At 41.8% G+C, this 16,892-nt stretch overlaps 1 protein-coding gene across 1 annotated transcript in view; it reads left to right on the top strand.

Annotated features, from left to right (window-relative positions):
• SLC3A1 (solute carrier family 3 member 1) overlaps positions 1-16,892 on the top strand; it is a 31,657-nt gene that overhangs the window by 8,513 nt on the left and 6,252 nt on the right. Inside the window, exons 5-9 of the mRNA XM_059943445.1 lie at positions 9,027-9,146; positions 11,073-11,197; positions 12,435-12,630; positions 15,206-15,373; positions 16,369-16,485. Coding sequence (XP_059799428.1) covers positions 9,027-9,146; positions 11,073-11,197; positions 12,435-12,630; positions 15,206-15,373; positions 16,369-16,485 — 726 coding nt within the window. The remainder of the gene's footprint in view (positions 1-9,026; positions 9,147-11,072; positions 11,198-12,434; positions 12,631-15,205; positions 15,374-16,368; positions 16,486-16,892) is intronic.

The following is a 16,892-nucleotide window of genomic DNA, read 5'->3' as shown; positions in this document are numbered from 1 at the left end:
CTTTGTCCATTTAAAATTGTGTTATTTGTCTTTTTTGTCGAGTTGTAAGAGTTCTTTATGTATTCTGGATATGTGATTTGCAGTTAATTTTCTTCCTTTCTGTAGGTTGTCTTTTTACTTTCTCTGTGGTGCCCTTTGAAGCACAAGGGTTTTTAACTGTTATGATGTCCAACTTATCTGTTTTTTTCTTTTCTTGCTTATGCTTTTAGTGTCACATTTAAGAACCATTGCCTAACCCAAGCTCATGAAGATTTAACTCATGTTTTCTTTTTTTTAATTTATTTATTTATGGCTGCATTGGGTCTTCATTGCTGTGCACGGGCTCTCTCTAGTTGCAGTGAGCAGGGGCTATTCTCCGTTGTGGTGTGCGGGCTTCTCATCATGGTGGCTTCTCTTGTTGCGGAGCAGGGGCTCTAGGTGCGAGAGCTTCAGTAGTTGTGGCACGCAGGCTCAGTAGTTGTGGTGCACGGGCTTAGTTGCTCCGCGGCATGTGGGATCTTCCCGGATCAGGGCTCAAACCCGTGTCCCCTGCATTTGCAGGCGGATTCTTAACCACCGCGCCACCAGGGAAGTCCCTCATGTTTTCTTTATAAGAGTTTTGTAGTTTTAGCTTTTACACTTAGGTCTCTGGTCCATTTTTCGTTCATTTTTGTATATGGTGAGAGGGAGTCTAACTTCATTCTTTTGCATGTAGCTATCCAGTTATCCCGGCAGCATGTGTTTACAAAAGATTATTCTTTCATCATTGAACTATCTTAGAACCCTTTTGAAAATCAATTGATCATAAATGTCGGGGTTTATTTCTAGACTGTCAGTTCTGTTCCATCGATCTATATGTCTGTCCTTATGCCAGTACTGTCTGGATTAATATAGCTGTATAGTAAGTTTTGAAATTGGGAAGTGTGAACCCTACAAATTTGTTCTTCTTTTTTAAGACTGTTTGGCTATTCTGGGTTCTTTGCATTTCCCTATGAATTTTATTATTTGTTTGTCAATTTCTGCAAAGAAGCCTGCTGGGATTGTATTGAATCTATGGATCAGTTTGGGGGAGTATTGCCGTCTTAACAGTATTAAGTCTTCTGATCCACGGACACAGGATGTCTTTCCACTTACTTAAGGTCTCCTTTAATTTCTTTCAACAGTGTTTTCAGTGTACGAGTCCTGCACTTCTTTTGTTAAATATATTCCTATAGACTCCTTAGTTCTAAGACTATTTTTACTATATATGTTTTCCAGAATTTAGATGAATTGCTTTGAGATCTCGAGAAGTAGGCACCTTGTCAAGGCAGCCTGTCTCAGTTGGGAGAGGGGAGGTAGACATGGTCAGCCAGCTAACTAGGGGTTAGTTTTAAACTTCTCTGAGGGAGTGTGGACTCTCCTCTTCTCCATCACTGAAGATCATTTGCACACTCACACCCCCTCTTTGGCCCCCCCACCACTCTTATTAGGCACTTACTTAGTGCCAAGTGCTTTACCTGGATCATCTCATTTAATCTTCAGAAGAAGCCTAACTTAAGAGATTTTATGACCATTTTACCGAGAAGGAAACTGAGGCTTAGAGAGGTGACATCACCCACCTTGGGAGTGAGGGGACAGGATTCAAACCCAAGCACTGAGATTCTGGAATCCGCATTCTTAGCCACAACTCCACACCTGATTTGAGGCAAACTACTTCTCTCTGTGTGTTTCACTTTTCCTCCATAGTTTTTTTTTTTTAATTAATTAATTAATTAATTAATTTTTGGCTGTGTTGGGTCTTCACTCCTGCGTACAGGCTTTCTCTAGTTGCGGCGAGCAGGGGCTACTCTTTGTTGCAGTGTGCGGGCTTCTCATTGCAGTGGCTTCTCTTGTTGCGGAGCATGGGCTCTAGGCGCGGGGGCTTCAGTAGTTGTGGCTCGCGGGCTCTAGAGCGCAGGCTCAGTAGTTGTGGTGCATGGGCTTAGTTGCTCCGCGGCATGTGGAATCTTCCCGGACCAGGGCTCGAACCCGTGTCCCCTGCATTGGCAGGCGGATTCTTAACCAGTGCGCCACCAGGGAACTCCTCTGCATGGTTTTTGCAAGGAGGTTTTCAATTGGAAATTCATAAATGGGAATATAAACCAGTTGGTTTATCTGGCAGTGGATTTCTCCAGGCTCCTTGTGACGATATTGATGGATTGTCTGGAGATGTGTAGACAAGTGTGATAAATTTTGCCAAAATGTGCCAGCAACACATAAATCCTTTTTTGGCTACCCCAGCTGTTCTCTTGCAGGCATCCAGGTAGTGGAGTATGTGAATAGGAGTCTTATTTACTGGACCTGCAGGATGAAATCCCTCTTGAGATGAATCATTACTGCCTCTGGTTGAGAGGTTAGACATTTTTGTAAGGCTGGTTTAGAAGATTTCTTATTAGAAGTAAATAAGAAAGGCTGAAAGCTGTAAGGGAAAGCTCTTTGCTCATGGAAAGGGACCTTTCACATGATGGGGCTTCCGACACCCTCCTTCCCCCCAGCAGCACTTATCTCTGCAGCAGAGTTAAGCAGGTTAATAATTTGCAGCCCTGAGAGTCTGTGGTGGGGAGGCATTTGGAATGAGCCCTGCTTGCAGACCAGCTTGTACTCACAGAGGCTGAGCCTTCTTCCGCTGGGCTGCCATCCGATTCCAGCTTATCTGCACAGTGGGAGGCTGGCAGGCGGCACGGAGCACCCTTCTCTCTCCTCTTAGTCCTCCCCCTTGCACTGGCCATTCGGGACTTGGCTCTGCCCCGAACCTCTCAGGGCTAGAGCATTTTCAGCTGGAGAAGTCAGGAGGTTTTCTCAGAGGAGGTGGGAGCTTATATTTGTCTAGCATTTTATACTTTTCCGATCACTTTGGTTTTTACTTGCCCTTCAAATCCCTTATTTGACAAATGAGGAAACTGAGGCCCAGAGAGGTGAAGTGACCAGTGGATGAGCTGTAGAGCAGGGAGGAGACTCCAATGGCCTGGCCCCATGTCGGGGGCTCAGTGTGACCCTGAAACCACCACATGGGAAGGCTGAGCCCTGGAGTAGGGGAGTAGTATGTTCATGGCAGCTGGGGACTGGGAACCAAGATGCCCTCCTGGCTTAAGATGGAATCAGAGCATAAATGTTGGCTCTGCTCTGCCCCTATTAAGCATGGTATTGCTGGAGAGAAGCAGCTCAATTCAAAATAAAATTTACTCATTACCTGCTTTATAAACCAGCTCCGTGCTTGATGCTAGTCACTGCATCATCACTGCATGTTCTGTGTGCCATGCACTTCATTATAAATCATTCCCTCATTTAACAGTATGTGTTGTGTATTGGCCATTTGCCAGGGTATGATGGTTGATAATATGGGCCCATGTTGTGGCCATCACAGGCTATAATATTATATTATATTCTGGAGGGGGAGGTAGACAAACAGGAAATTACAATAAAGTGTGCTGAGTGGTCATGACAGTGGGAAGTAGGAGAATGTAGGGCAGGCACCTAACCTGGACACGGAGTGGGAGAGACTAGGGTACGCTTTACAGAGGAAGCAGTGATACCTAGAGCATGAGTAAGGATGAGCCAAGCGAAGAGACACAGGTGGGAGTGTTCCCAGCGGAGAGGAAGCAGGGTCACGGCACAGTGAAGCTGCTGGGAGTTGTCCAATATGGAGACATGTTGTCGGCGGGGGTGGGGGGGGCGGTGACAGGACGAGATGAGAGAGGTGGGTAGGAACCAGGTCATAAGCGGCATTGGAGGCCACGGTAGGATTTGGGTTTAAAAGGTCTTGGGCAGGGAAATAATTTTTGATTTGCGTTTGGAAAAATCAATCTGGTTGTGGAGAAGGGGCTTGAGTAAGGCAGGTTTGAAGGTGGAGGGACCGGGGAGGTGGATGGTACAGTGACCAGGAAAGAATGGTGGGGGCTTTGGGCCAGTGAGGGTGGTGGGGTTGCAGAGGCGTCATCAGGCCTTAGAGAGGAGTCCAGTGTGACTCCCAGGTTTCAGGTTTGAATGCTGGCTGGGTGGTGGGACCGCTTCTTGGGATGGGCGACATGGGAAGAGCAGGGGTGGAGGGGGGTGGTCTCAGTCATGTAGAGTTTGAGCTCTCTGTGAGACATCCAAGTGCTCAGTGGATAGCTGGATATAATGACATGGAACTCAGGGGAAGGTCTGGTCTGGAGATAAGACTTTGGGATTTGTTGACACGTGGACAATGCCCACAGAGGTCAGGTAGTAGTATCAGTGAGAGAACTGGGCCAGCTGAGGTGAACAAGGGGGCCAGTTGTCACTTAGCTCGTAGGGGTTGTTGTCATGTGGGAATGAGGGCCAGGTGTAGCAGGTCCTCCAACTAAAAAAATAAAAGTAAAGGAAGGCCACATAACAAATGGATAAGGCGCCACACAGGGTTCCAATTCTGACGCACCACTTATTGCCATATGACCTCGATCAAGGTACATCATCTCCCTGTGCCTCAATTCCCCCGATGGTAAAATAGGAATAATAATGGTACATACTTTGTGGGGTTGTTTGGGGATTAAATGGTTTAACCTTTGTAAAGCACTTAGGACAGTGTGTTGCTTTTGTATAAGCATTAATACTTGTTAAATAATCAATAAATGATAGATAAATGAGTCAATACTGTTGTGAAGTGAAATGAACAGAGGGTATAAGATGGATCCCCAAGGAGTATTAATATTTAAAAGAGTGTTGAGCAGACAGAGGAGTAGCAAACCAGAAGCAGGGTATCCTAGAGCCAAGGTGTATGAGTATTTCTAGACAACAAGGTTAGTCTGTGTTGTCAAACATGGCAGAGAGATCAGGTAATGTAAAGACCAAAGCGTCAGTTGACTCTGGCAGCAGTACCCCTAATCCTCACAGAATTCCTGCAAGGCAGGTATTATTTTATTGATGAGGAAACCAAGGTTTATGGAGGTTATGCAGATAAGCTAACTCATGCAGCTGGACAGTGGGGGAGATGGGATGGTACCCAGATGGGTCAGATTCTGGAGCCCATGATCTATGTCCTGCTTCTGGAAGAGTTAACAAAGAATTTTACCCAGGTTTCTGAAGAGCAGTGCGGTTGGTTTACTTTCCTTGCTTATAAGCAGAGGATATGGTTTTCTCTCTGTCCTTCTGAAATAGCCCGTGCTTTCTCATTCCTTCTTGAAATGGATGACCTGGGATTTATGTCATTATTAAGAGGATGTCTTATATATCATCACATGTAAGAGCAGAGCTTTTCTCTGTTCCAAACCTGGCTTTTTAGGTAAATGGGCCCAGTAACTTCAGTCATCTCAAAAGGAAAGGTTTGCCTCGAGGTTTCGAGAATTTGGATATCAGTACAGTAAGTCCCCTACATATGAACGAGTTCCGTTCCGAGAGTGCATTCGTAAGTCCAATTTGTTTGTTAAGTCCAACAAAATTAGCTTAGGTACCCAACTAATACAATCAGCTATATAATACTGTATTGGAATAGATTTATAATACTTTTCACACAAATAATACATAAAAAACAAACACAGAAAATAAAGAAAACATTTTTAATCTTACAGTGCAGTACCTTGAAAAGTACAGCAGTACAGAACAACAGCTGGCATACAGAGGCTGGTGTGGAGTGAACAGGCAAGAAGAGTTACTGACTGGAGGAGGGACAGGGGGTGGGAGATGGTAGAGCTGAAGCTGCAATTTCACTCATGCCTGATGTTGATGGCATAGGTTCTGGTTCCTTGGTGGATTCAGTTCTATCTACCCTCTTGAAAAAACGATCCAGTGATGTCTGGGTAGTAGCTCTCATCCTCTTCCCGTATCTCCAGTAAAGATAGTGTACTACTGTACTCTATACAGTACTGTACAGTAAAGTACACAAAAGCACAACCACATGTAGAGGAGGCATGCACATGACAATGTACGCCAGACACATGAACTAACTTACGTGACTGGACATGTGAACGCACGTTCACATCTTTCAAAGTTCGCAACTTGAAGGTTCATATGTAGGGGACTTGGTGTAATGCTGAACTGATTCCTTTTTCACTCAGAGCAGCAAGTTGTTTAAGGAGAAAAGAATGAAAACGTGTCTGGTGGAAAAACCAGGACTGTGTGATGTCATGGGAGTTAGTCAGAAATCGGGAACACAGTGTACTGTCCCCAGAGTCCTGTTGTCCCTACATGGGTCACCCAGACCTGGCAGAACCAGGCTCCTTGCCCATTTCCGCATCCAGCCCCTGGGGGAGCTTAATTGGCATAAAGAGAGGGTTAACCATTAAAATCTGGAGCTGTCTTTTTTCACCTGCTTGAGAATAAATAGCACGAAGCAAATCTTTTTCAAGAGCAAATTTTGGATTATCTGGGTGAAAACCTCAGCGTTTAAAATGACTCTCAAAAACAAGCATCCAACTTTTGCTGTTTTGTTTCATCAAACAATGATAACATCTCTTCCTGGACTACAGTGAACATCCCTGCCGGGGCCGTATGCCTACGCTGGGGTACACATTCCTCATTCTTTAATGTTGGGTTAATAGTTAGCAATGCTGAGATCCCCAAAGTGAATGAGGACCCAATGAAGAAAATGAGTAGCTTTATTTTAGGAAATCACTGATCAAAAGCTTAATGTTTACAGCAGCATGGTGTTTAATGTTTTCCCACATTTTTTCAGAGGCTGCTTGGATGGATTACAGTTATTTGTGCCCCACCCCCACCTAGAGCCACTTCCAGTGTTCTCGCTTGTAGAGAACAGCGCCACCTGGGGGTAGACCCGGTTTGTGTGGGATCTGAAGCTTGTAAGAATTGGGGGACTTTTTGAAATGAAAAAAAAAAAAGAGTAGAAAATTAGGTACAGAAAAATGAGTGCTCATTTAGAATGAAAAAGGAATGTGGGTAGGAGCCCATGCAGTGAAGGGTCCTGAAACTTCAGCTTCGTTAGCTTCATGCTAAGTGGGCCCTTAGAGCCCACTACAAATGAGGCAATTCTGCAGATCCTGTTCTACAAATGAGGCGCCTTCATATCTAGCGACTTCTCCAGCTGAATCTCTAACCAACTGCCTTCCCTTCCTGCCATCCTGCTGCGCTGACCTGCCTGGCAAATCCTGCTCTTTCACCCCCTTGTGTAAGCTTTGTGTAACCAAAGCTCCTTTCCTTCACAGTTTCATGGTGTCTGTGATTTAAATATTTTTGCATTAATATTTGTCCAGCTAAGGATTCTAAAAAAATCCGTGAGACCTAGGACTGTGTCTAGATTGTGTTGTATTTTGCTCGTGGTTCTAGTTCCAAGGCTTATTAGCTAAGTGCCTGGTCCCTAGTTGGAACCCAAATACTTATTGAATGAATGAATGAATGTGTGAAGAAGGATGCTAGTTAAGAATAAATTTGTGGGGTTTGTGCCCCAAAGAAAAATTCCACTGGGTGAGGCCAGCTTAAGGGTATGTGGGTCAACTGTGTTCAAGATGAGGACTGTCAGCAGCAGAGCCTGCTCTTAGATTTGAAAGATTTGTTCGAGCTTTGCCATTCAAAGTCTCACCTTGAAGAGGCTGACATCAGCCTTGCGTTCAGCCTGTAGAAACCTTTGGGAGCCTTGGGACTTCCCTGGGGGTGCACTGGATAAGACTCTGCGCTCCCAATGCAGGGGGCTGGGTTCGATCCCTGGTCAGGGAACTAGATCCCACGTGCATGCCGCAACTAAGAGTTCACATGCCACAACTAAGGAGCCTGTGAGCCACAACTAAGGAGCCCACCTGTTGCAACTAAGACCCAGTGCAACCAAATAAGTAAATAAATATTTAAAAAAAGAGAAACTTTTGGGAGCCTTGAACGGTAGCACTCCAGACTCCATATGCACATGTAGATACAAGAAGCACACTTTGAATCAAGCAAGTGATTCTGGGAACAGTTCTTATTTGGGATCTATAGCTCTGTTCCCCATACTAGGTGAAAATTGGCTTCTTCACTCCACTACTTTAAATTACAGGTGGTTCTGCTCTAATGTGATATACACATTCCTATAAAACCTTCCTTTCAGCAAGGATTGAGCTGAAAGGAGAGCAGGGAGAGCCACTGTCCCTTTGCAGGAGGGTGGCTTTTGGTGGGTGCAGGAGTAGGCCCAGCTGGGAGGGGTTGGCATGGGAGGGGAGCTGAGACTAGGCCCTCTGCTTTTCAAGGTCACCTGGTCCTCCTAACCACCCCAATACAGGCCAAGTCATCCTGTGCTTCCATACTTGACTCATGCTGTACCCAAAACAGTCCAGAATGTTCTTCTAGAGTCACTTCCTGATCATGTCCCACCAGCCAAGTTCAAGCTCTAGCTTTTCCTTGCTTGGCTGTGCCCACCCATATTAAATTTGATCTTCTTGGAGGTCCAACAGTCATGCAGAGGAATCTCCTCTCATGATTTTGAACCGTGTCCTGCCTTGTGTTAGGTAACCCTCTCATGTCTCATGTGTCCCCAACTACTCTGTAGATGCCTCGAAGCCAGGGAACATGCTGTCCTTCTTCGGTGTCCCAACAGTATCACACCATGTTTGACTCATTCAGGCTTGATACCTCATTCTTTGATTCCACGACTGGTTCACTAAGTAACAGTTGCTGGGTCAGTGGCAAGGGAAGCAGAAATGAAAGCTGCAGTCTTTCCCTCCAGAATCTCCCAGTCTGGTGGAAGAACCCTTCATGCCTGGGCGCTTAATTGGTGATTTTCTCCGTTCAGAGTGACCTTGAAGGAACTGGGCATGGGGCAGATGAGCTACGTTCCCAGTTTCTCTTGAGTCCTATCTTTCATTTTGAGTGGATTCTTTAAACTTTGGGAACATGCTCATAGCATCAATTACAAATGTAACATTCTGAATTCAAATGTGAGAGAAGAATGGGAGCCCACAAATGCAGTTATTCAAAGTTCATTATGCTCAGACACTGTGGTGCTAAATAGGTAAGAATACGAGTGCTGTGCTTGTTTTATATGTGGAGGTGACTCTTTATGATGAAAGCCATTAACAGACGAGGCCTTTATTAAACCTTATGACAACAATGTGTGGTTAACGTAACCAAGTGTTTCGCTTCTTCATGTTTAGGAAATTATACAGTTTTGGCTCTCAAAGGGTGTCGATGGCTTTAGCTTCGATGCTGTTCAATTTCTTCTAGAAGCAAAGCATCTGAGAGACGAGGCCCAAGTGAATAAGACCCAAATCCCGGTAAAGTTTTAAACATATATGTATATATGTTTTAAAAATATATTTTAAAATAAATATATATTTATATATTTTAAAATGTTATATATGTATATATTTTCTTTTCTGAAAATATCAGTGTTGTCTTTTTTAGCCTGAGACACCACTTACCAGAGGCAAGTGTTTTGAATCATTTTCTTTAGAAAATACAGAGGAGTTTCAAATGGACATGACCAGATATTTCCTTCCACTGCTTCCTCCTGAGTGATCCCTAGAGGAGTCCTTCGAAGACGAGGTTTCTGGAGGGCATGGACAGTGTGGACTCCACCGAAGGCCATAACTTACTGTGATTTTGTCAATCACTCAAGCTCAGGGGAGGCGGCCTAAATTCCCCAAGTGCTTTTGTAGTCATTAAAGGACACGTAGGTAGAAGGGAAGGGAACTAACACTTGCTGAGTGTCAATTGTATGCTATTTGTTGTTTCCATTTAACTCTCTCAACATCTTGTGAGGTTTCATGATCCCCATTTAGCAAATCTTAGAGAAATTTATCAGGGTGACAGAGGTGATAAACAGAATTACCACCCAAGCCTATCTGCTACGGAATTTGGGCTCTTTGTGCTTCCACACCAGTGGTTCTCAACCTTCCTCCCATGTCACACGTGAGAGAGTAACGATCCCATGGCCCTCTCACTCCTCTAGTTGACCACCATTCTACAGTCACTCTGTTTTCAATGGCCAAGGAGACAGTAGTCCTAAAATGCATTCCAAAATAACGGATTTGTACATTTACACAATGAAATGTCAAAATAAATGAATTGTAGTGACACAGCAATATGGGTCAATCTTAGTGATATAACGTGTAGCAAAAAAATCTAAAATTATTATATGTAGCATGATGCCCTTTTTAGAAAGTAAAATTAAATTCATACGGTCACCAGCTTGATAGTCCTGTCTGAGTAACAAAGGGAAGCTGGCCATGCATGGGCTAATTATGAGACCATGTCATGAACCAAAGTTTATGATTAAGCTTTTTTTTTTTTTGCACGATTTCCAGTAGAAGGGAAAAATGAAGGGGAAAAAAGGTTGTGTATTAGCCAGTTGTCCCAAAGAGAAGCTCTTATCCTTGGAGAAGAAATTCTTCTGGTAATTATAATGACATGTCCTAAGACAGGCATATGTTTCCAGTCAAGACAAATGATCAGAACAATGGGTTTTGTGTGCTACCCAAGAAAAACTTAAAGAACATGTAATTTCCGGAAGACATCTAAGATTTCAAAAAACTTCCCTTGATCTAGCAAGGGAAAATCACTTATAAAAAAGGGTCCACTGAGTGGATAGCAACTCATGGACTCTCTAGCCTGTCCACGTCCTAACCCAGGACTTACAAACTGAGCCTGTATTAGACATAGTTTTTTACTTTGATTCCAGAAGATTACTGTAACCCTAGGAAGGCAGAGAATGAGTATCACAAAAAATTACTAAAACCCTGGAAAAGTGTAACGGTAAGAATAAAGGACAGAAATGGTAAAGAAACAAATTTAAATGCATGATATTAATAGTTTTGTAAGCAGATAATGTAATAATACACTCTATAATCATTAAGATAATTTGTTTTGTTTGCCTTTAAAAATGTCTGGAGCATTTGGGACAATAAAATGTTTAGGAGGATTTTATTAAATACATTTGTAATTAATGTTTAGGTGTTCGGTAAAATTTAACTTGTTTACTAGATTTATAGTTAATAATTTAAACACAAAATGAAACACTAATAGTTTCTAATGTTCTTTTCCATCCACAAATTCCCTTGAGCAGCAAAAGTCCTAGGACCGTCTTTGAGCATGTGTGTCTCGGTTTGAGCCCTTTGAAGAGACAGTCCATATTCACATGAGGCCAGCTATGGGCATTTGACATTTGACATGATGGTAACCATGCTGTCCTGTTTTCAAAGGACACAGTCACTCACTACTCGGAGCTGTACCATGACTTCACCACCACACAGGTGGGAATGCACGACATTGTCCGCAGCTTCCGGCAGACAATGGACCAATACAGCAGGGAGCCTGGGAGATACAGGTAACCACGGGCGCAGTGTGTGATCTGCACTTTATCCCTCACAACCAAGCATTCTTAAGAGATTCAGTTATAATTTAATAAACCGCATAATTACAATGTATCATAACTCAGTTATGCTAGGGCCTGGTATAGTCTCTCATGTTCCTTAAATTTGCTGATTTTGTTTCCTCTTCTGTAAAATGATGCTAATCCCACAGTACTTATTCACAGGAATTTTGTGAAAATTAAAAGATAATATATTGTCCAAAGGTTAGTCATTAACCATTACTATTTTTTATCATTATTTGACCTGTTAGCATGCAGATGTTCCAACTAAACTGTTAACTGTTAGGTTAGTTAACCTAAGTCTCAGTTTTCTCAACAATTAAAAAGTGATAATGACACCCCCATAAGGTTGTTGTGAGATTACATGAGATAATGTCTGTGAAGGACTTAAAACAATGCCTGGCACATAATAAACACTCAATGAACTTAACTCTTATTGTGTTTATATAGATTACCCAATAGAATCAGTGGAAAAGGAGTTCAAGAAATTTCTTCTCCTTAAAGTAGGCCCTCTGATCACTATTCCCATTTTACAGATGAGGAGACTGAGACTCTGAGCATGCAGGTAATGGTCACATAGGTAGTGGCTGCAGAGATGGGACTGGAACTGAAACACGTGAGCTCCAGATACTATGTTACTTATCTACTAATGTAATGTCTCAAACAGCTAAAACAAGCATTGATGTGGGTCATTTCAGGCGAATATGTCTTCCCTGAAGAGTGTTTGGTTTTCAACAACTGAGAGTGCACCCCAATAATAAAGTGAGACTTTATAGGGATTCCAATACAAGGGGAATTTTGGGGGAACCCCTCTTACCTTATATGCAGACATATACTGTACATTCTAAGTGGAGTGATGAGAATTGCTAACTAAAGTCTTCCTGGAAGTTACTGAGTTTCATTCAGAGTTAGAAAGAAAAGAACAGTATTGACTGAGATCCAAACGTGATTCTTTTAGACATGGCTTAGTATTAGGCTAGTCTTTGGGTTTAATATGACGATAAATTGCCAGGTGACCCAGTTTGCCATTTCTTGGTATCTGGCTTGATTCTGCTTCCTAGTGAGCCCTAGCCAATACGGTTAATAGTACGCATTCACCTCCCAACATCCTGTTCATGAGACACAGCAGCTGCAAAGCGCTTTCCCAGTCTCCTGACAGGCCCTGATGTCACTGCACTGCCAACTCTTACAGGTTCATGGGGACTGAAGCCCATGGAGAAAACATTGCCAAGACCATGATGTACTATGGTCTGCCTTTTATCCAAGAAGCAGATTTTCCCTTCAACAGTTACTTCGGTAAACTAGACATGCCTTCTGGGAACAGTGTGTTTGAGGTTATCACATCGTGGATGGAAAACATGCCAGAAGGAAAATGGCCTAATTGGATGGTAAGTCCTTATGCCCAGCTCAGCATACGGTGCTGGTGTGCTTGCTGAATAGTCCTCTGAAACAAGGGGCACATTTGTCTCTAAGTGACCTTCACCTTTCCTTCATTTTGTGATTGTTTAGTGAGCCAGATGCATCCCAGCTCCTGACCAGGTTCTTGTCATTCTTCATTCTTTTCCTTCTGGTTCTGAGACTAGATAATTTCAACTGATCTGTCTCATTTGCTGATTCCTTGGTCAGTTCAAATCTGTCCAGCCTGTCTAGGGAATTTTTCACTTCCTTTATTGTACTTTTCAACTGTAATTTTTGCTTTTTCCATAATTTCTCTTTATTAACAGTACCTATTTGATAAGGCATTGTTCTCATACTTGTAAGAATCCTGTAGACATCGTTCAGGTTTTGATCACACGTGTAATAGTTGATTTAATGTCACTGTCCACTAAGTCCAGTGTTGTTTGGGTTTCTTCAGCCAAGTTTTCTGTTGATGCTTTTCCCCCCTCTGTATGGGCCATACTTTCCTGGTTCTTTGCATGTCTTGTATTTTTTGTTGTTGTTGAAACTGGATATTTTAAATAGTAACTGTAGAAATTTTGGAAATCACATTCTCCCCTCTCCAGTGTTTGTTTCTTCAGTGACTTTCTTGGATTAATTCTATAAACTCTGTGTTACTTGTTGTGTGCGACCATTGAAGTCTCTGCTTGGTCAGCTAATGATTGTTAAGATTCCTTAGATGCCTTGAACGTGTTAAGTCTCCCAGCCTTTGCTGAGGGGCTGTGTGCGGGGCGGGCATGCTTTCAACACTTTGGCAGGCAGCTCACAGCTCCGCCTTAGTGTTTCCTTTCTGCTTGAGTTTCAGGGTTAGCCGGAGAGGAGAGATTAGATTCTTGGGGCTTCCCTGGCTACCTGTGCAGCCCTGTGCATGTGTGTAGGCGTCTAGATTCCAGGAAAATGCCAGAGCCTTTCAAAGCCCTTTATGGTCATCTTATTCCTAACTTTAAAGTTTTTTGGTCAGTCTCTGTTTAGCCCAGGTTGGTAACACCACCTCAGGCAAGTATAATGATAATCAATTGCTGCTGATTGTTTTTGGCAAATGCCTTGGGGATAAGACAATCTGCACATTTAGCTTTGAGTCAGATCAGATAAAGAAAAAACCCAACCAAAAGTGAGCTGCTAGAAAGGTCAAACAGTGCCAGTTCTCTAGAGATGGAGATTTTGATGAACTCAAAACCTATTTTGGTCCTCCAGTGGCTACTAGGCTGCTGGTTTTTACATTTTCTGTTGGTTTTCAAGGCTATCATCTTGAATCTGAGGGGAGGGGCATGAGATTATGGCCAGTTAAAATGATACAAAGCTTGCTGTTCTGAGATCCAGCTGTTTTTCTTGAACACTCCTTGTATTGTTGTAAGCCTTTCATTTCCAAGTTCTGAAAAAGTGGATTTTTACAGTTTTTGCCAGCATTCTCCTTGCTTTCATGGTAGAGATTTTTTTGAGGTCCTTACTCCACCATTCCAGAAGTACCCCCTCTCTATACAAATTTTATAATGTAGTTGTAGCACATTTTTTCATATACTCATAGTCTCATATCATAGGCAACTGGACCTCAGCTTGTGAGAGGCCCTGATCTCTGTCCAATGCTAATCTTGATTTCAGTTCTGAGAAAGAAAAGTGATCTAGGTTCAGAAGACTTGAGAAATCACAGGGTTTCTTGTCAGATGCTTTGGAGATAATGAAAAGGAATAAATGGTGGAAAAGTTTGACCTAATTTTCTGGCCATAAAAATAGAAGAATACAATGGTCTATAAAAAGATAATTGTAAAGACAGTTTCAGTAAATCTAAAGAATAAAAAAAGCAAGCTCCCTTTTTCCTGAATTCTAACAACCAAGTTTATATTCTCAGACTCAAGTTCAAAGTTTGGTTCTGCCTCATGACCTTGACCTGAATAAATGATGCAGTTTCTCAGAGCTTGTTTCATCATTTGTAAAATGGAAAGGTTAGGTGATTTAAATAAACTCTTAAATAAGGACTAGATGTTAAAATATGTAATCAGAACATTTAACAAAGAAATATATTTAAAAATAGGAAGTCCTATAGAAAATTTCTTCTTAGACTGTTAAATATTTTTGTAAAAGCTGATTTACCTTTTAACTTAAAAATTTTTTTGAATAGTTCAAAAATCACACACACACACAAAGGGACAGATCAGAAGTCTTTCTCTCACCCCGCTCCCCTCCACCTGTTCCCTCCTTGGAGGAAACACTTGTTTCCTTTCCTGTCAATATTCTCTTATCCAAATGTGCAAAAATATTAATATGTACCCTCATAAATTTCGTCTTATTTGCAATATGAATGTGAAATAAGCTGTTATCACCATTTTGTTGATCATAATGGCCAAGTCAGTCAGATGGTCAATTGTACAGCAAGGAGCTGGGTTAGGACTCAAATGCAGGCTTGCTGATACAAAGGTACCCATGGTTAACCACGTTTTTCTGCCTGAAGGACGTTTTGTGAAATAGGGTAAATCTTTCAGAAAACTCTGTATAGAGCTGTGCTCTTAAAAAAAAGTATCTGCCTTTCAGACTGGTGGACCAGACAATGACCGGCTGACTTCTCGTCTGGGGAAACAATATGTCAACATCATGAACATGCTTGTATTCACACTGCCTGGAACTCCCATAACTTACTACGGGGAAGAAATAGGAATGAGAAATATTTTAGCCACAAATCTCAATGAAACCTATGATGTTGTAAGTTAATATAACTTAACCATGCACCACACCAAATCCTCATTTTTTGCCAAATCAGAAAATTTACTATTTCTATTCTGCTGCTGAAAATCATGATTACTTAGCTTTTGTTTCTCACTGTTAGGCAGTGAGAATTTTTCAGCTTTCTTGATTGGGGAAATGCTGCTTGCTGAGCCACACAACTGAATTTCTTGTGTAGAGCCCAGGATCTGCATTTCAAAGATGTTTTCCAGCTGATTCTCAGGTGCACTAAAATTTAAGAAGCCATGTTTTGAGTTTCGAATGCCCTCTACCTGAAATGGAGTTAAGAACATTTATTATAGTGCTTGTCTGTATTGCTAGATCTTGCTTGGCCATAACATAAAAGGAAGAATCTTTGTGCTAACAAATGTAATGGACAGCCTTAGGCCTGAGAAGCTTAAATTTTGTTTTTGTTTGAGGCCATGGATCTCACAATTATGTTGCTGGGCAGATGAAAGACCTTGAAGCTATAATTTGTATGGTAAGCTTTCAATTGTGAGATCCAATTTCCCTAATATTTAGTCACAATGAAACCTTTTCTATTTGAGCTCCTAAATTTGTGTGTGCACTCATGCGATAACCAGGCTAAAAAGGATACAATCTAGGCTCACCTGTACATGGCTGCATGCCTGAATTCACCGATCACTGTATCACATTATAATGAGTTTGTAAATGGCACATTTTGAAATCCTACATTACTCATTTTTAGGGAAAAGCAGCAAAGATTCCAAGCATGTATCAATGTTCAGTTAGTAGTTTATTCACACTCAAGATGTCATTAACTATTTTCCGATTTAAAGTGTAAAACTGGTTTATGTACTGAATATTAAGGCCTTTTCCTTATGAATGCTAATGAATTTGAGTACTAGCTGAGAAATACAGGGAATTAAATACTTCTGAAGTAAATCATGGCCAAATTACATTTCTTTTAATAATCAGATCACTGTTTTTTTCTTTACGGTCTTTTGACATAGGATACTCTTCTCTCAAAGTCACCAATGCAGTGGGACAATAGCTCAAATGCTGGTTTTTCTGAAGGCAATCACACCTGGTTACCCACCAGTTCAGATTACCACACTGTGAATGTTGATGTAAGTATCAATGAAAATTTCATGCTAACTCCAGAACAGGAAATGAGTTTCTGTTGCTGACAACATACACTCACCTTGAGTTGTCTAAAACCTTAACTGATGCTCTTTAAATCAATCACATAGACTTCTTTTGCAGTTTTCGTTTTTAAGGAGTTTGCGAATCATGTTTTTGTGAAAATGCAAACTGGTGCAGAAGTGTACCATATGAAGTATCATACAGAATATACAACTCTTCATTGGAATGACTTTGAGCTATGAAATATTAAGAACATTTTATGGAGGGCTTTCAGCAAGCCTGCTATCCTTTCTCTGTTCCCACCCCTCAAAAGGAAGGAAAGAAAGTAAGAGATCGATCAATCAATCTAGGGTAAGATTCTTGAGAGCAAGGCTGTTTACCTACAGAAATT

This window comes from Balaenoptera ricei, chromosome 13 (assembly GCF_028023285.1).
Source record: "Balaenoptera ricei isolate mBalRic1 chromosome 13, mBalRic1.hap2, whole genome shotgun sequence".
Taxonomy (NCBI): Eukaryota; Metazoa; Chordata; class Mammalia; order Artiodactyla; family Balaenopteridae; genus Balaenoptera; species Balaenoptera ricei.
The sequence above is the reverse complement of the archived record's forward strand: the minus strand, read 5'-3'. Positions and strand labels throughout refer to the sequence as shown.